The following is a 20,735-nucleotide window of genomic DNA, read 5'->3' as shown; positions in this document are numbered from 1 at the left end:
CAGACAGTGTCAAAGGCGGCGGAGAGGTCGAGTAGAATGAGGGCCACTGTTTCTCCGTTGTCCAGTAGTGTACGGATGTCGTCTGTTGCTGCGATGAGGGCGGTCTCGGTGCTGTTTTTGGCTCGAAATCCAGACTGTGAGGGATCGAGGGAATTGTTGGATTCGAGGAAGGCGGCGAGTTGGCTATTAACGGCTTTCTCGATGACTTTGGCCGGGAATGGGAGGAGGGATATGGGGCGGTAGTTTTTAAGTTCAGATGGGTCTGCTGTGGGTTTCTTCAGGAGGGCGCTGACTTCGGCATGCTTCCAGCTTTCTGGGGAGGTAGCAGAGTCGAAGGAGCAGTTGATGACATCACGGAGATGGGGTGCGATGATGGAGTCTGCTTTGTTGAAGATGTGGTGGGGACATGGGTCGGTTGGCGAGCCAGAGTGGATGGAATTCATGAGTCGGATGGTGTCTTCAGTGGTGATTGGGTTCCAGGTGCTGAGGTTGTTAGAGGGCGGTTTAGGGTCAGAAGGGGGTGGAGAGGATTGTTCGTTGGAACTGTTTTCGAAGCTGTTATGTATGTCGGTGATTTTGTTGTAGAAGAAGGAGGATAACGAGTCGCAGAGGTCTTGGGAGGGAGTGATGTCGTTTGAGGCTGCGGTGGGGTTGGTGAATTCTTTGACGATGTTGAGTAGTTCCTTGCTGTTATGTGCGTTGTTGTCGAGTCGATTCTTGAAAGCTGATTTCTTGGTGGATCGAAGTTGTGGATTGAAGTTCCACAAGCCTCAGTCGAGCAGAGATGGCCACCTCCCGTGGGGACGCAAGTGCCTCATCCCATTCATGTTCGTCCATCTCGCCTATCTCTCCCTCCCATTTATCCTTCAACTGAGTCATTGGGTCAGGCAAGTTATTAATGAGTTTGCGGTACATCAACGACGTCGCTCGCTCAACCATGAAGTCGGTTAGGAGACGATCTTCAATCGGGGATGCCTCCGGTATGTCTTCCCTGGGGGGTACGGCAGCGAGCAATGCGTGCCGTATCTGTACGTATCGGTACAATTCCTGCGGTCCCATCTCGTGCAGTTCCCTCAAGCGGTCGAACGCTATAACCTCTCCTCCTTCCCATAGGTCCCCCACCGTTGATATCCCTATGGCGTCCCATTGGGAGAAACCCTTACTGTTTCTCAAGTTTCCCAAGGCTCGAGAGTCCCAAAGCGGGGAGAGCTTTGTTATTTTCCCTTTCCAGCCCAGCGTCGCCAGTGCCGTATGCCACAACGCTGCGGTGAGTCTCGTGGGTCCTACTAATTTTCGCACGCGGCGTTGATCGTAAAGCGGGGCTAACACACGATCAGTGCCCAGTTGTGCCCAATCAGCCTGGAAGGCCGGGTCGGTCCGTGGGACGTGGGTCCACTGATTAATGGGCTTGAGGTGGGCCGCCCAGTAATAGAGCCTGAGATTCGGCAGCGCTATCCCACCGTCATACCATCCCCTGTGCATTTTGGCCTGCGCAATTCGCGCCGGGCGGTTACTCCACAGCAACCCGGATACCAAGGCTGCCACCTTCTTAAAGTATCCCGGAGGTACTGGGTACGGCGTATTCTCCAGTATATATAAAAAACGGGGAAGGGACATCATCTTATAAAGCGCCGCTTTACCTAGCATCGTCAAAGGCAATCCCGCCCAGAATTTGACGTCCTGTTTCAATCGTTCCAAAGGTGGTGCCAGATTCACGCGTGCGAACTCCGCAGGGTCCATTGTAACGTGGATCCCCAAATATTTAAAGGAGGAGCCAGCCACCCTCAGTGAGCAGTCTATGCCCAACTCTGGGAGCGGGCCTTTCAAAACATATATTTCTGATTTATTCCAGTTTATCGTGTACCCCGATACCGTACCATGATCGTTACAGAGGTCTAGAAGAGCCGACACCCCGTGTTCAGGGTCAGTTAAATACACCAGCATATCGTCAGCATAGAGGGAGAGTCGGTCTTCCCATCCATCCTTCCACCTTATTCCTGTAAGTAACGGAGTCTGCCGTATCAGGATCGCCAGAGGCTCCAGGGCGAGCGCAAAGAGCAAGGGTGAGAGGGGGCAACCCTGACGGGTGCTCCTCCCCAAGGGGAACGTCCGCGAGATATGTCAGTTCGCGACCACGTGAGCGACCGGCTTCGTGTACAGTAGTTTGATCCAAGAGATGAAGATTGGGCCAAAGCCCATGCGATCTAGGACCTCAAAGAGATAATTCCATTCAACTAGGTCAAAGGCCATTTTGGCATCCAGGGCCAATATGACCGCCCGATCTGGGATCTTGTCTGCCCTTGCAAGCACACCGTGCACCCTGCGGAGGTTCATCGACGTGTTCCTGTGAGGCATAAATCCGGACTGATCCGGATGTATAAGGTCCGGCAGATGTGACAGCAACCGGGAAGCCAGGAGCTTGGCCAGGATTTTAACCTCCGCATTCAGCAATGAGATAGGGCGGTAAGAGGAGCAGTCCTCCTGCGGCTTCCCAGGCTTGGGAATCGCCACTATAGTAGCTATCCTCTGGTCAAGCGGAAGTTCGCCCTGCCCCAGACAGTCTTTATACATGGCCAACAAATGGCCACTTAGGTTCTCGGACTCGGCCTGATACCATTCTATCGGGATGCCATTTGGACAGAGCGCCTTGCCAGGCTTCAGCGCTCGTATAGCCATTTCTATTTCGTCCCTGGTAATGTCCGCGTCCATTTCAGCTTTCGCCTCCGGGTTCAATGTCGGGGTTACTATCTGGTCCAAAGATGCTCCCGCCAGATCGGTGGAAATAATCCGGTCAGGGGTGTAGACCCCTTCAAAGTGTTTCGCCGGTATCTCCACTATCTGTTCAGGGCTCGACTGAGTTACATCTCGGCTGTCCTTCACCTGCTGGATACCTCTTGCGCTACCACCTCTCTTGTCTAGCCAGGCCAGCATCCTACCCGCCTTATCTCCGACGTCATAAATCCTGTTCTGTGTGTCTGCTATTTGTTCCTTCACTCGGTGCCGGAGGTGATCTGTATATAACTGCTGTTGCAGGGAAAGGGTGTGTGCCGTGTCCAGTGTTGGGTGTGCCTCGTATAGTGTCGTTGCGTCGCTAAGAGCCAATTCGAGTCTGGTCAGCTCAGCAGCCCCTTCTCGTTGTGGCCCGTGATTGAGTTTATGGCCTGCCCACGCAGAACAGCCTTGTACGCCTCCCACAGAACCCCGGAAGATCCCACAGAGTCGACATTTTCTTCAAAGTACTGTGTGGTTGCTTTTCGGAGGGCCTTCCTGACCTTCGGGACCCTGAGATATGCAGCTTGTATGGGATAGATACGTCTGCGTGACTTTTCTTGCGTAGTGAATGTTAGGGTTATCGGAGAGTGATCTGATAGGCCTCTAGGGTGTATGTCAATGTTATCAATGTGCTGTAGTCCGTCACCTAGTGACAGAAAGTAATCTATCCGTGATAGGCCGTTGGGACTGTGGAGTGGTATGTGTACTGCTGATCCCGAGGGTGGACGTGTCGCCAGACATCTACTAGACCCATTGCCGTTAGGAATCTGTGAAACTGGGAAGGACCCCCAGACTGGGTAGTCGCCGGGAATTTATCGAGTCGTGTGTCTATTGTAGCGTTAAAGTCACCCCCAAGAATGACATCTCCCTCGGGAAGGGTCAGCAAGAAGTCACCCAGCACCCGAAGTTTAGGTAAGTGAAGTGACGGTGGGATGTAGACCGACACCACATTAAGAAGCCGCCCCTCCCACTGTCCCTGTACCGCTGCAAAGCAGCCCTGTCCGTCAGTCATTATGCCTAGGGGAATAAATTGCGAGGATTTCTTAATCAGGATGCCAGTGCCCCGGGATCCCGAAGAGAACTCAGAGTGAACCAACATTCTATAGCCTCTCCTGTCTAAGGCCTTAGTCGCCCCTCCAGTTAAATGTGTCTCTTGTAGCAGTGCTAGGCTAGGCTTTTGCCTCTTTAATGCCGTCAATACCAGGCCACGTTTCACCTTGTCCCCCAAACCATTTACATTCCATGTCAGTATTTGTAGGGGGGAGCCACGTGAGCATGACCCGGCCTCCTCCGAGCTACGTATCGGACCAGCCGCCATTGCAAGACTTATGGGCGTAATGAAGTGTATCTAGGTTACGGACCCGAACCCCTGGGACTATCCTATCCGCTAGAGTAATCATCCATAACATTCCATTCCTTGACCGTCTTTGTGAATTCCTAACAAACAACCAACAACCCCCCCCCCTCCCCTCCCCCTCCCTGCTTAACGGACCTTCAACTGCCCGCCTCCCCAACTGAGCAGAGCGCTTTACCTATCCCAAAACTTGAATACTTGCACGTTGGGGGAGAGTGTCTCCCCGGGCAGGCGGCATCCCTGCTCTCTTCAGGGTCACCCCGGCCAGCGTCCAACCATGACTCTCATGTAATGACAGTTAAGAAAAGGAGTCAGCGTCTATTGTTCAGGCGGATTTTCCGAACTAGTCCCCTCATTCAGCCTCTGGCAGGTCATGTGACGGTGATCTGTTTGCGTCGCCTCTGCCAGATGATTGTGACCCAGCCCGGCAATCCTCGCGATGTCCGTGGTTCGTTCTGTTGGACCTACGTGGAGGTCCCGCGGTGTGCCATCCTTTGAGCCAGTCTCTGGCCGCCTCCGGGGAGTCGAAGAACCAGACTTTTTTGTGGGCGACCACTCGAAGCCGGGCTGGAAACAACGTGGAGTAGGGAAGTTCCTTCTCTCGCAGTGTCCTCTTTACTTCCAGAAATGTCCTCCTCCGACGCGAAACCTCGGCCGTGTAATCCGGAAAGAAAGATATTCTTGAGTTCTGGATTTGGATGGCCGGAGCCACCCTCGCCGCTTGTAAAATGGTGTCCCGAACGCGAAAATTGAAAAGTCTCGCCAAGATCGGTCTCGGCGGGGCCCCTGGTTTCGGCTGGCCTCCTGGTACCCTGTGGGCCCTTTCCACCGAAAAAAAGTTCGAGAGGCTCTTGGGATTAAGCTGGGTCTTGATCAAGTCTTCCACATACAAATCCATGGCGCCGTGTCCGATTCCGGAACTCCTAGGATGCGAACGTTGTTCCTCCTGGAGCGTCCTTCATGGTCATCCAGCTTCTCCTTAAGTACCTTGTTGTCCGCTTGCAGTTTCTCCATGTCCCTCTGTAGGTCCGACACATCCTCCACCAGGGATTTGGCGACCACCTCCACTTGCTTCACCCTTTCACTCATTTTCTGGAGGTCAGCCCGAATGAGCGTTACTTCCGTTGCCGTCGCCCCCACCGTCGCTTGCACCTGGGCCAGGGCGCTGAGTATGTCATCCAGCGTGGCTTTCATTGCGCCATCACCCTCCGACCCTTTGGTCAATGACTTGCGTTGCTCCGGCACAGGGAGAGAGTGTTTTTCGTAAGCAAATTTGTCAAGCTTAGCCTGGGTGGAATTATGCTTAGGCCCCCTGCCCGCCATTGTCGTGTGCCGATGAGGTGTCCACTATCAGGCGCACCTAGTGGGGTTTCGCCAGGTGGAGATCGACGGGCCTCGTAAGTCCCAAACGTATCCCGATTATGGGTCACGCGCGACGATCGTGTTGAGTAGGGCTCAATTTCACGGGTGGGCCAACACCTCTACTCCGGTCACAGCGCTGGTGGAAGCTATCGTTGTCAGGCCCGATGAGGCCGTGGCGTGTGCCAGCTGGACCTGCGCCGATGGGAGGCTCGCTTCCTAAGTGGCGTGGGCTATGGAAAATGGCGGCGGTGTCGCATCTATTCCGGGCTCCGTTCCCAGTCCGTACTGCCGTTGTCTGTGGCACCGTGGGTGCTTTGGGCGATGTACTGCACCTCCGGAGGGACTGTGTGAATGCCGGGTTCTTTACCGCCTGTGTCGCTCAAGTCGTATCGCACTGCGAGCACTTCCGGTCGGCGCACTCCGCCTAGGCTGTACTTCCGCCCGGGCGCCCCTTCAACCAGCGTCCGCTGCTTTCCGAGCGCCACTAGGCCGCCTTCGGGAGTCGTGCTGTCCGCCGATTCCTGGCGCTTTGCTGCCCCGAAACTTCTCTGCTGTAGGCCGTGTGGTCACCGCACCCGGGCCACCCCGTCCGAGATTGTTGATGAGCGGATAGGCATGCGGATTGATGCGGGATGCCGCCTTACTCCGGGAGCCTCTCTAGTTTGCTACCGCCATCGCCGGCTGCTAGCCACCCCCTCGCCTAAAAGTATCATGGTTGTAATTGGGGCCAGGCAGAAATTTATCCCAGGGTGCTCTGTGTTGGTGGCCCTGCCCATTTTCTTGGCAGTGCTGTTAACCGAATTTAAATGCTCACGGAACACTGCCTCAGAGGCACAAGGATCTTACCCCAGACTCCGAGTATGGTTCCTAACCACTAAGAAACCAGGTGCCATTAAGAGTTCCAGTTTGCAAGTTACAGACACAGTAACTAGCAAGCATTTTCCACTGTGAGCGTTCATCCATCATATACCTTTTTAGATTACTGTTGCCTAGCCTGTAGCACCTCATTAGGACCCTACATTCCCTGGCATAATCCATTTATGTAGTCCTATATGCACGGTGTATTACAGCACTTTTTCATAAAGCTAATGCAGTGGCCTGGACAGATGTTGAGTTCTATAGTGTTATGCGGAGTTCTGAGTTTATACCCCATAATACCTTCCTGGAAAGAGCTTGGACTGCTTTCCTAGCTACTTGGAGAGTCAAATCCTGAAAGGGTGTTTTTTTGGCGCTCAGTTCTGAGAATCCGAGTAGGTGGGACAAAGGGACACCAGTGGTAAAAGGCTTCAACCACCTGAGTTGTGGCCTGTGACCTCTGTGTGCCCCAGGACTCCCAAACGTTTGTGGCATGAAGTAACAAGACCACCATTACTTTTGGTAGTTGTCTGCCAAAATCTATTAAATGTGTTTCTATGTATAAAATATTAACTACACAAGTCCATCTCTTATTATGGCCATTTAACTCTCACATTTAAAGGTAAGATTTTTCAAAGTATGGCCCAAGATCTTCTGAAACAATTCTACTGAGCGCCTGGCAGACCGTTTGTGTTCGGCTACTGGATAGGCCGGACACGGAAGAGTGGATGCATACCCAACAGAGGCAGAGAGGTTACCCTGATAGCCAGAGTTACAAGAAGATACAAAGATACTTAACATACCTAAAGATTTATCCATTCATCCATCTTACCAAATTCATTGATGAATGTAAAGTCTCATCTTAAAGTCAACTTTATGCCGTTCTGCTAGGGTGGAAATGGAAACCCTGGTGACACAAAAGCTCTAACAAAGCCTCTTAACAGGGTTTAAAGGCAAATCCATGTTATTAGTTAAAATCATGTTATGAATAGCCTCCTTTGGGTGAAATGTTTATAAACTTAAATGGTTTTAAATTCTACATGTTCATAGTAAATGTAATTTTTAAAAAAATATAAACAGCACTAGCCCCTCTAACCACCCTCGCACTACCTCCTGACCTGCCTCTTCTCCACATTTCAAACTTGCTACCAATCCTTTGCCGACTATAAAAATAGGGCGAATGCTCCCCTGCACATCTAACACTTGAACTTACCGTTTTTGCATCCAAATCGCATTACTCCCTTAAACCACCTCTTCTAGGTTAACTTCTTCTCAATTTTCCCATTATTTTGCATTTTAAAATTGTTTAAATTAAATATTTTTAGTATTCATTTGAAGTTGAATCATTTACTTCTGTTTCATTGTCATTTGAACCAAAGATTGACCTACTCACAGGTATCATTAAAGAACACATTGCATGTAAATGCTCAATGAGTAGGCGAAAGGGAGGCCGTGGGCTTGTTTCCAGTTAAATATTAACAGTCCTCTTCAAGTCTGCTAAACAGCGCGTACCAAAACCTTTTGTTAAAGCGATAAAAGAAGACTGGAATCTCAATCGATAGGTCGGGCTCTATCGGATGACCAGGATCCTAATGGTATTCATGAGAAGAACTGATGGTATTTTTCTAAAGAATATCCTTCTAAGCTAGTCATTCCGGACAATGCATCCAAAATAGAACCCTGCTCTTCAAAGATTCTACATAGGGGGACAGTTCTGAAAAGCGCCTTAACTGACCTATTTGGAAATTAGCGAGGAATGGCCTATTTTAGTATATAATTGCCAGAGGTGCAGTTTAACTAATCAGATTAATCTCCCTAAATCCTAATTGTTCTAACCCCACTCTTGCTCCGATCCCAGAATGCTACAGAGAGTCTCAGAAATCGGTGATTCCAAGTCCACATTTTTCGACTGTGCCTAGAAGCCCCAGAGACTTTTAATTATACAAAGAGACAAGAGCGACCTATATTTTCTTACAAACTGGATATTGCTAATAAGCAGAAAAAAAGCGAAAAAGCAATTGATAGTGGTGGTCCCTGAAAGGGAGTAACCGGACATCAAAGTATATGTAAATATAAGAGAACTTACTAATCGGGGCACAATAATATCAAAATTGCTGTGATTACAGCAGGGGTGCTAGAGAGACCACTGTCACTCACTACCAAGAGTGACTAGAGCAAATCAATATGACCTGCCGACACAGAAATTGAGAAGGTCAGTACAGCACTACCCAAATTGCAATGTTTAAAAGAACTTGTAGGTCGCAAGATTATTTTAACAGTACAATTGTAATATGAAAGTAATAAATCAGTACATTATTTCAAGACAAGATGGCCAAATCGAAGTCTTTATGCATGTGATTTTCTTTTATTCATGTATTCAAGTTCAAGCGTCAGAAGCAGCCAACACGTGTTTCGTCAGTACAAAGTTCGTACCCAGACTTTCTTAAGGCTAAGGCGGTCAAAAGTATCTTAAATAAATTAGGTCGCTTGAGGTTGTGGGATTAGTAACCACAAAGATTTGCCGGTCACTGCAGGAAGTGGATGTGGTGACCAACAGGCGATATCTAAGCCAGAAAGGCCCCAGCATGCAATACAGCGCAGGGAAAAGGTTCCTACGTTCCGTGTGGATTGGCTTGCTAAAGAGACCCTCTTGCGTCCTCAGAGTGTCGAGAGTGTGTCCGGTATGGGGTACAGGTCGGAAATAAGATTCCACTTTTCTGTAAATAATAATAGATTGAAGTGTCTCCTCCTGCGTCCACAAGTAGTGTCCAAAGTCTATCTTAGCTAGTCCAAAGAGTGATCAAAACGATCATGGTCCTAGTCCCAAATAACGAGAAGAAGAGAAAAAATAGGGGGCACGACCCACTAATTGTAGAAATATGAATGTGGTTGGAGCAAGAACACCATAATTCGTAATCTTGAGCGACCGCGTCCTCCACGCTTCATAACGCGACTAAAGAAGTCTTGAAATAATGTACTGATGTATTACTTGCATACTACAATTGTACTTTAGAAATAATCTTGCGACCTATAAGTTCTTCTAAACATTGCAATTTGGGTAGTGCTGTACTGACCTTCTTAATTTTAAGCAGAAAAAAGCGTTCACAAGGAACTCATTTCATTAGTGAATCCAAATATAAGCAAGTAATAGTATATCTTGCGCGATTTAAGCAGAAACAAAGAATAATGCCTGTTAACCAGCAGATGCCACAGGCATTCAGTGCAGGTGGTTGGAAACTCTGGTGGTGCAATTCAGCCCAAACACAAAACCCTAGCTATCGGCTTTGTGGAGGCGCACCTGTGGGAGAGACAAAGGGCACCAACAAATGAGTGAGGCCCCAGTCTCTACCTCTCCATACCGTTCAAGTATTCTAATGGGTGTGCTCAAGAGGGAACAATTGGCAGGCCACTGCTAAAAGGACATTTCTATAGGATGCACCCATTTCCATTCTCCCACACTTTAATATCTGGTGCTGCACAGAATTTTTTGGACTGTCAGAAATTCACCTTGCTTGCTTGGAGGAGAGGGGCGTGGGGGGAGGTTAGCCAGCTTCTATTCTGTGATATGCTTACCAGAGGAAGTCCACAATGGATCCCACTGGTCTCATAGCCACAGTCGCATGTTGCACAGTTCCATAATACCGGTGACAGTCACTGAATACCCACTGTTTGCATAGCAAGCACTTTGCAATCCAAAGATCAGCTAAAGTGCCATGATCATGTCATTTGCTGACACTCACAATAACATGCAGGAGAATCTCCCTGTCGCAACTTTAGAATTAATTGCAATGTTATTTAATTAGTGAGTAATGTGTCAAACTAGACCCAGACTACACACGTTTGAAAGAACTTCATATGTATTTAGAGACGGGCCCGTCTTATCTTTCCCAAATAAAAAGTGTTGTTCTCAAAGTTCTAATACTCAATAGTAAGGTTTATATCACGAGGTGTGCTCTTTGGGCCAAGACCCATAGCTGGAAAGTAGCTGGATTAGAGCATAGTTGCAACATTGATGTGAACCTAGCAGCTGGTTGTAACACAAAGCTCCCCTGCAGTGTTTACGATTTGTAGATGAAAGGTCTATAATCTGCAGCATGGACATGATATCATTGCAGCGCTTACAAGGCAAATCGAGACAACCTGGCGCCTGGCCAGGGTTTGGCCTTTTATGTTTAATCTTGACACCTGCAACCATTAATGTGGTACATCTTTTCTGTACTTTTTTTTTTTGTGAAAAAGTATACGCCCAGGCAGACTTCGAGCACAAGGAACTGGCTATTCAAAAGAACATATTATATAAACATTGGACAAGAAAATATTGCCAAGGACTGTAATGATATCAAAAAATATTTTTTAATTTCGATATTTAAAAAGAGATCAATAAATATAGGTCTATACATTAGATATACACAATAAAAAATTGTACATTATTTATGTGTGACTTTTCCTTAGTACATTATAAAAAACCAAAACAATTTGATAATAAAAGATTTTTTTAAGTATCTCCGATTCTGCAGGGTTGGGCTGTGTGTGTCAACGCGTTTCGACAAAGTCTTTTGTCTTCATCAGGACAAATGAATGTTCAGCCACTTTTTCTACGAGCAAAATCTGATAAAGGCCATTCTCAGTTAATAATCAGAAACCGTGCAGGCTCGATGAAGGGAGTGAGGCACCTTTCCTTTACTATTTGAGGTAGGTATGTGATATCTGTTTACACAGTCTTCACTGCTTCCTTCTCACTTCTACCTTCATCTAGTTTTCACCGGTTTTCAGGAAAAAAGGGGGGGCAGCGAAAGTTCTCCGTCATTTCCTGCCGCTCTAATATGTTGTAATGCTACGTTGTTGTTCTTAAAATTGAGTACCTCTTTATAAGAGATCCTCCATTTCCACACGAACCGCTGAAGGAAGCAGACGCGCCTCGCACTACTGAATAATAGAACGGTTTAGCGGGCATTGTATCTTTTATCGGACATCACTTCCTTTTGGGAATACCTTACTGATCAAGCGAACGAAGAAAAAAGAGCGCGAAAAAAAGTCATTAGCGACCTCCATGCTCGAAAGAGTGTTTTTGAGGACCGATTCTAAATCGTATTTACAAACTTACATACTACCAGCTAAACCCGCCTACCCTCAACTTTGTTAGAACGAACCAACTCATAAGACTGCTTCTTTGCCATCTTTTTCCTTGTGAAATCCGACTCTTATCCTGCACCCCTAGTTCCAGCGCATCTAAATCTTCAAGAATTGGTATTTCTGAAAGGGGGATTTTTTTTATACATCGCAAATTTTACAAATCCCACCAGGGTTTCCGGACGTAAAGAGTAGGGCAGTTCTCAATTATTTCAACGTTTTTCTTCCCACATTCGGCACAGGCTTTGGTCCATCCATATTGTGATGCTAACTGCAGATGGGGGCTCATGCTGGAGTTCCTCAAGGCAAAGTGTCACACGCACATACAGCATGTTTCATGCACTAGGAACTTCCAGGTCACCCAGCAAGAGGGCTCTTGTCAAGAACATCTTCAGGAAGTGGACCTCTAGCCGTCCTCCTCTCAGTTTTTCACATCTTCCATCCCTGAGTTTGTTTGACTTCTACACTTTGTTTTGCATCTGCTAGTTCCTCTCTGGCCACTCCTACATTGTCTTGCACCCTTCCTAGCAGTGGTGTAGCATGGGCACTGCTGCAAACAATTAAAATGGCTTCTGCCTCACAACTGGGTGTACACTAAGACGGAACTAATTTTAGTGCAGCGTGTCCCTCGTACTCCAGTGCCGTTATACCTGTTCAAAGGCGTGATGGTCTTGGCGTTGAATAGGTGTTCCAAAGGTGGTGGATATATTCTGGTGTTCACGTCTGACTATAGCGCCAATGAGACATAACTCAGTCTCTAACAGCCAGATTCATCAAACGAAAATCCGCTCGCAAAGGGCCAGATTCTGAGAATCTGCCCTTTGCGAGCGGTATTTTTGCATTTGGGATGCATCATCCCAAATTAAAAAATCACTAATTAAGAATTCGCTAAATTGCGATTCTTTGCATTTAAGGAATCTCAAATTGAGATTCCTTAAATGCAATGCATGAAAGTGAAAAAAATAGCGAATTCGCTATTAGGGCACGCAAATTACCATGAAGTAAAACTTCATGGTAATTTGCAAAAACTTTGAAAAATGCACTAAAGTGCATTTCTCAGAGTTTCATGTTGCGCACACACATGCCCTAAGGGCATGTGTGTGCGCAACATATGTGCCCACATCATTTCAGGGGTGCAACAGTGTGTCTTTTGGACACCCCTGTACCCTTGAAATCGCAATCTCAATTTGCGAATCGCTATTTGCGATTAGCAAATTGAGATTGTCTTCCCATTCATTCCTATGGGCCTCAAGGCCCATAGGAATGAACGGAGAATTATTAGAAATCGCAATTTAATTAGTGATTTCTTGATGCATAGCATTTTGCTATTCCTTAATAGCGATTCGGTATTTTTCGCTATTAAGGATTAGCAAAATGTGTTCTTGATGAATCTGGGGGTAAGTCCACTGTGCTATCATGATGATGAAGAGAAGTTGAGAAAAATAAATGTTATTGTAAATTGAATTTTTTTGGATAGATTTGTGTTTAAACATTACAGATTTGAGTTTAAAGATTCAGTGTCATATTGGGCCAGAAGCACATGTTTTTGCACAAGTTATATTCTAACAAACCTTGTTTGGTAAAATTTGGTACATTATATTTCCAAATATTTCAACTTGTTGAAATCTTGTTTGATAAGTGTACGTGTGGATGATAGGTTTCAGCGATCAGAAGTGATTAACAGTACACACAGGCGAGTATTAGTGTTTAAAGGATATTCATTGCATAGCATGACCTGGACATGTGTACACAGATGGCCTCCGTCTTAATATCATTATCAGCGCCGTAGATATACTGGCCCCGGTCAAGCAGCATTACTCCGCCAGAAAGCGACCCTCGGCGCCCTGGTACTCAGACTCTCTCAGGCTTCTAAGGCAGGGCTGCAGGAAGCAAGAGAGACTTTGGAGATTACACCTTGACCCGAATGAAAAAGACAAGCATAAAGTCCTGCTTAAGTAATATAAAACTGCGGTACTGGCGGAAAAGAAAGCACACTTTACCAAGCTGACCATCTCTCTCAGCTCCCCTAGGGAACTGTTTAAACTCGTTGATTCATTGTCTCTCCTTCAGTCTCCTGATCCCATAGTGGCAACCCAAGAACTATGTGATCGGATCTCTACTTTCTTTCATGCAAAGATAATGGATATTCATTCAGGCTTAGAAGCCCTTAACTCACACTTAGAGGCCTCTCCTCCACCGGCGGCTTCCTCTTTGGAAAGTTTGGTAGCGGTACCGGACAGCAATCTTTCTAACTTCCCCCCTCTTACATTGACACAATTGAACATGCTTCTTGATAAGCTTAAGTCCGGATCTCCTCTGGATCCCTGCCCTTTGAAGATTCTCAAAGAATGCAGAGAGGTATTGCTCCCCCCATTTCTAGAGGTGATAAATCTGGCAATCTCCGAAGGTGTCTTTCCGACTTCATGGAAGATGGCGATAGTCAAGCCCCTTTTAAAGAAGGCTACTTTAGACCCCGGGACTTTGAAGAACTTTCGCCCCATTTCTTTACTTCCTGCCCCCTCGAAGCTGCTCAAGACTCATCTCAACTGCCACCTAAGTGCCTTCCTTGACAACTCTAGCCTGTTGGATTTTTCCCAGCATGGTTTCCGGAGGGCACACAGCACGGAGTCCGCCCTCACTATGGTTACCAATAACATCCGCGCTAAGGTCGACAGTGGCCAGACTACCCTTCTGGTCCTGCTCGACCTCACAGCAGCATTTGACACCCTGTCCCCCTCTATTTTGGCTATTTGCCTTAGGGAGATAGGAGTGGATGGACCAGCACTGAGCCTCCTGACTTCCTTTCTCGATCAGCGTAAACAAAGGGTCAAGCTGGGTGACTTTCTTTCCCCTGTCAAGCCTGTGCAGTGCGGGGTTCCTCAGGGCTCGTCTCTGAGCCCCACGCTTTTTAATATCTATGTAGCCCCGCTTGCCAGGCTTGTAAGATCCTTTGGGTTTGAAGTTTTATCCTATGCTGACGACACCCAGATTATGGTCTCCCTATCTCAAACAGTAAACATCACGGCCCGAAATTTCAGGAACTGCATGGAAGCAGTCATGGGCTGGATGATAAGGAACTTCTTGAAACTTAACGGGGAGAAGACAGAAGTCCTTATCTTTGGAGGCAAGGAGGAGATCTGGTCAATGGAGTGGTGGCCTCCTGCTCTTGGAGCCTGCCCTACGCCCTCCAAGTCTGCCCGTAACCTGGGTGTAATCTTTGATACCACGCTTTCCTTTGACAAACAAGTCAGCAGGACGGTATCAACTTGCTGTGGGGTCCTAAGAATCTTGAGAAAGATTGTACACTACCTTTCTATTGAGGCTCGAAAACAGGTTACAGTGGCGAAGTGTGGCTCAATGGTTAGAGCGGCAGACCCTGATGCAGAGGTCTAGCCCGGGACCAGGGTTCAATTCCCCGCCTTGGCGGGTCTTGGGCTCAAAAATTCCACGGACCTGATCATTCTCGCCTCGGTGCCTATTCCAATCATGGAGTCCCACTCTGCAACTCTGGGCAATAGCTTGATTAATCTCCACAACGGCCCCCACAATGCTAAGGATGCCTGGCCTCCACCTTGGGGGTGTCCAGGAGTGGACACCTCACAGGGAAAGCCAGGATGGGTTCCACAGCGGTATTCGTACAAGCGCCTTGAGACCCTTGCGGGTGAGTAGTGCGCTATACAAGTATGCATTTACATTACATTTACATTTACCTTATATCCTCAAGGCTGGATTACTGAAATTCATTATACCTAGGTATAAATAAAAGGCTGGTCCAATGCCTTGAGATAATGCAGAATGCAGCAGCCAGGTTTGTTGTTGATGCCCCTAGGCGCTCGTCAGGCACCTCTATTAGGAAAGAGCTGCATTGGCTCCCCATAAAGGCTAGGATAAACTTCAAGGTCCTATGTCTCACTCACAGTGCTTTGCATGAGTCCGGTGCAGTAGGCATCAGATCCCTTGTGTCCCTCTATGCCCCTAGTATGGCTCACCGCTAGGCCAATAAATGCCTTCTCTCTGTGCCTCGAGTCATCAAGGCCAGATGGGGCGGGAAGGCCGTTTTCTCCCTCGCCCCGAGATTGTGGAACATGCTTCCGTCTGAGCTCAAAGGTCAAACCTCCCATCTTCTTTTTCGAAAGGCATTGAAGACCTGGCTTTTCACAGAAGCCTACCTATAGCCGGCATACTTTCTCCCCTTCTAAACAGCTGTACCACCTTTATGCGCCTTGATGTCTATGGGCTAAGTTGCGCTATATAAATCTTTACTCACTCAAAAGACGACATTTTCTTTTTTTTAACATTTTTTTAATTTATTTTCCACACTTGCAGAGCACGATAGACATTTTGACAACATGTAATATCGATATGTATGTAATTTATACATAGCTTTCATACATTGTTTTATCAAGCTGAGCTTTTTCAATAAAAATCATCAAGCAAATATGCATCACAAAACATAAACACAATTAAACTACTACAAAAAAATTGAATTTGCCTTATCACTAGAATATCCCCATTTATGTTTTAACTTAACTAATGTAGTTATCATGTTGCATTTTCAGCAACTATTAGTCTTTATACCGTACGTGAATCTTTGGGATTTACAAATTAGTTCAGTCAATTGTCCATTTGAGCCAAGAATTGTTCCCAAATCAATAAGCCAAATTTCCGTTTCTTTGCCCCTTTTAACGAATAAAGACTGAATTCCAGGCTTGAAATTCTGTATACCTTAGCCCTCCACATCTCAAATCTTGGAGGCTCCGGGCATAGCCAGTCCCCCGCTATACATAATCGGGCTATAGTCATTGCTACAAATAGAAAATATCTGTGCTTATATAGGCTTCCCCCCCTTTGAAACATCCTGCCCCATCCCTAACAGCATCAAGGCAGGGGTTATACAGACAGGTGTCTCTAATATGACAGATAAGAATCGTTCCATGGCTTGTATGAAAGGAGACAATTTAACACAAGAATAAAAAATATGATCTATATCCGCATCAGGTGAAGCGCATCGAAAACATTTGCCGTCATATGTACTAGCCCATTTTTTCATCCGCGCAGGTGTATAATATAGCCTAAATAAAGTTTTAAAAAATTGCAATTGTAAGTTTGCTTAGACTACATTTTCTACTGGTTAGAAACTGGGTTTCTGGTTGGCAGAGATAATTATGCGGCTCAGTTGTGGGTATTAGAAGTGAAGTGAATCTAAATCCCCCGTTAACATGTTTTTTTTTTTTTTCTTTACAGATTGAGCGTTAATAGCCCGGACAGAACAGAGGCTACGAGTCCTGAATCTGTATATACAATTTCAATGACGAACCCCTCCGAGGTTGTTCCTAGTCCCTACTACGCGTCTGATCCTCCTCCGAAATATGAAGAAAAAGTGGAATCTGCCAACCTGCCAACGCCACCTTCACCAAATCCTCCATCTTCTGCACCACCACCCCCTCTCAGGACTGAGATCTAACCAGAGGGTCTCTTCTTTAAATTTCGGCTCTATTTCTACCACCGACAAAGACTGCTTTTTAGGTTTTTTTTTAACTTTTTAAAATAAGGAACCAAATCTAAGGCAATGGCATCTATATTTCACTGCTGGTGTGTAAGGAATGAATGCATTGTACCTACTAAGGTTTGGAAAACAAAGGGTTAAAGTATGAATAGCACACGCCCATGCTTAATATTTAACTCGATCTTTTGAAGCTAGTTAGGGGTTGATTTAGCTTTTGCTGTAAAATTAACAAGACCAAAGTGGAATCAGCTGTCTCTTTGCCTCCCTCCCACATCGTTACTTACACCGGACAATAAAGTGTGCCAAACAAAAATTGTGTCCACGTAAAATGGCAATTGCAACAGGTTCACAATGAAATGCAATACATATCTCTGAACATTACCCAAGTGTCTCTGCGACGAGTGAGCAAGAGTAACTCAAGTCAACTGTTCGTGCTAAAGCTGGTGATTTTATGTGTATTATTGCGAATCCATTCATTTAATACATTTTTATTGAAGTAAGTGTATTTTAAAGTTGCCCTTTGGTTCGGTTTGTTTTCAGTTCATATATATGACAATGGACAGAGTTACAGATGTAAATGGACAAGCCTCTGCTGAGTAACTTGTCATATTTGAAATTAAATTGACTGTTTTTAATGCTCACGTTTTTTAAGTATGATTTTTTTATAGAATGGCACAGTTATCTCTCAGAAGGTCTGTTTGATTAGACCTTTCTGGGGGAGTTTCAATGGGTAGGAACTATGCATGGTGGGAAAGTACCAACTTGTCTGGAATACTGGATGCAGACATTAGATGTTAGAGGAGACTTTTGGCCTGGAAGGTGGCATGGGGACGCGCCTGGCTATCCCATAATGGTTCCAAGGTGATTAAAGTTCGACCCTTCATGAACTATTCTGTCCACCAAGCCACAATGGTTTCTCCAGCGCTGGTGTTGCACAGGTCCACAGTGACCAGGATTAACACCTGCAATCCCATGGACAGCGTAAACTTTATGGATCTGATTCCCAAAGCAGTTTACCACTGTAATCCAGCCTTTATGGATTTAAATGGCTCCACTAATGGCTGACCGACGTTCACAAAAACAATACCTGGCAGGTGTAACTGGATTTACTCCTGCAGATGTTTGTGCAACAACTGCATATCATTATGCACTATTAGAACATTGGAATGTTGGAGCTCCATTGAAAACAATGGAGTGCTCTGGGCTTATAATGGCTGGTATAAGCCTGGAGCTCCAACATTCCAATGTTTCTTTGTTCACAGCTCTGGATGTGAACAAAGGCTCCAGGGAGCCTGAGGGGATTCTAATCCCCTCACTCTCCCAAAAGGCTTTGTTCTTTTTTGTTCGAACATTCTACCCTCTAGTGGCAGAATGTTCTAATAGCCTTATAGCCCTTTGTAGCTGGGCTATACCTCTATTAAAGTCCCTCTCCCTTGTGAAAAGGGCCTCGCCTTCGACTCGGGCCTTTAATGCTGGAGAGGGCCTTTAATAGCCGGTATAGCCCTCTACGGCGGGCTATAAGGCTATAGTAAATCTTCTACAAGGGATGAGTAGTGGGAGGATCAGGAATGCCTTGAAAGTTTGTGAATACCCAAAAGCACGCAAGTTTGTTGTAAATCACAATCTCATCTTCGAACCTTTCCCATCCAAAAATGAGCATACATTTAGTGCAGGAAAATAACTTTCCTCCCAGGGTGGGAAGGGTTACAGTACTCCTTAAACGATGTGAGGGTTTTAGACAAGGGTTTTCCCACCTGGAAAAATGTTTCCCCTGTTTCTCCAAGAAGAAAAAATGTGCATTTGCACATTTGGCTGCCTCTTCACACTACAGCTGGGCTGCCTCTTCACACTACAGCATTGTACACTATGGGGTTGATTCCGATTCGGGGGAAAAAAAACGTCCGTACGATTTGTATCCGGAGCCCTCTCCATACGAATCGTACCCGGCCATCCGAGTCGCGAAGTACGATCCGTATTCCGTCCCAATCGTCGCGATCCGTACGTATTGCAAGGCTGAATCCGTGAACCGTACGACTCGTACACATGCCGTACGACCCGACGAGTACGATCCGGACCGGGGTATGAGGACGCGATTCGTACGGTCCACGTCAGGTAAGGGCGAGTCGTACGGAAAAGCACACAAACACATACACACCGTACGGTCCGTACACCCCATGATCGCAGCTGCGATCATGGGGTGTACGAGCCGTACCCCATGTACGATCGGTGTACGAGCTGTACCCCCATTGTACGATCTGTGTACGAGCTGTACCCCCATTGTACGATCGGTGTATGAGCCGTACCCTCATCGTACATGGGGTACGGCTCGTACACCGATCGTACAATGGGGGTACGGCTCGTACACCGATCGTACAATGGGGGTACGGCTCGTACACCCCATGATCGCAGGGGTACGGTGCGTACCCCTGCGATCATGGGCGATACGCACCGTACCCGGGGGGGGGGGCGTTCCGTACCTGTTTCGGCACGAACTCTGCTTTTACGGCTGTTTTCAGCTCATGTAGAAAATTGCATATAGCCAAGTTCTGAGCTGGGATGGTGCAGTGAGCTAAAAAACGGTGATGGATCAAGCCCTGATCTTTGGACTGGGTAAGAGTGGTCTGCTTAATTCAGGCACTCTGTTCATCACCACCCCCTTTTCTGAATCATGTAGAAAAAGGGTCGTACGGTGCATACCCGACACGTATCGTACTTGCTGGGTCATAAAAATCAGCCGTGAACCGTACAGATGTTGTGTACAGCGGGTTCCGAGGGAGAATCGTACGGAGATTAGAGTAGTACAGTGTTTGGTACGAGTCGTACGGAGTGGCGCTATGGGTTAGGATCGTACTTGCTAGTTCGTACGGGGACGTTGTAGGTGTACGATTCGTATGGGAAAAAGGCTCCGTACAGCTAATCGGAGCGCTTTTTACCGGATCGGAATCGACCCCTTTGTATAGTTAGGCATTGGGGAAATGACAGCCTTTGAAGATTAATTAAATTCTCCCAGTAGTGCAAATAAAAAGCTGTGACTGGTGCAGGGTTGCAATCGTGCTACTGCTGAGTTTGTGCAGTTTTTAAATCTGCGTCTGCGTTGGAATAGTACTTCTATGAGTGCCCTTTATGAACAGGGCCTTAAGGATTTGCCATGAGCATTTATTAGTTCTAATGGGGTTTTCAGAATAGGATTAAAATGATTAGTCCCATTAAGGCGGAGGTCCTTTCCTGTATACTGTTACATTTAGAGTTTTTTTTTCCATTTCATTTGATGATTAATCTATTAATGTTCAATGAAACCGTTTTTGATTCTCAATTACTCATGTTATCAATTTGACTGTCGTAGTCGCACTTTTCAAAGCTGATGTTGCTGAGGTAATGTTGCACACTTTTTATATTTTGCATCATGTGCCATTTACAGAGCATCATAGTGCTGTTGATCGCCTCAGATGGTTTCATGAGTTTGTTCCAGGGGGGTGTGGCTAGCAGCCTAACATGGCGGACACGACTTTGTAGAGCTCCGTCCACGGGGCCCTGATTATCCTGAAATTATCCTGCTGAGGTGCTCTTTTCCAAGCTGGACAACGCAGAGCTGGTGTGCCACAGTGCAGCGAGGCCACGGTGTGGCAGCACTGAGGGGCCTCGGGTGGCACAGCGGACGCAGCGGAGGCCACGCCGGAGTTTCCCCGGAGAGACCAGGTGCGAGGAGCCATCGCAGGGGTGCGCGACCTTACAGCAGGCGGTGAGAGGTGGTGAGGA

General features: G+C 46.8%; 1 protein-coding gene across 1 annotated transcript in view; it reads left to right on the top strand.

The window, feature by feature from the left end:
* Window positions 1–17,618, top strand: part of TMEM171 (transmembrane protein 171) — a 210,672-nt gene extending 193,054 nt beyond the window's left edge. Inside the window, exon 5 of the mRNA XM_078675271.1 lies at window positions 16,718–17,618. Coding sequence (XP_078531397.1) covers window positions 16,718–16,937 — 220 coding nt within the window. The 3' untranslated portion in view covers window positions 16,938–17,618. The remainder of the gene's footprint in view (window positions 1–16,717) is intronic.
* Window positions 17,619–20,735: the final 3,117 nt, after the last annotated feature.

This window comes from Lissotriton helveticus, chromosome 2_1 (assembly GCF_964261635.1).
Source record: "Lissotriton helveticus chromosome 2_1, aLisHel1.1, whole genome shotgun sequence".
Lineage (NCBI taxonomy): Eukaryota > Metazoa > Chordata > Amphibia > Caudata > Salamandridae > Lissotriton > Lissotriton helveticus.
The sequence above is the reverse complement of the archived record's forward strand: the minus strand, read 5'-3'. Positions and strand labels throughout refer to the sequence as shown.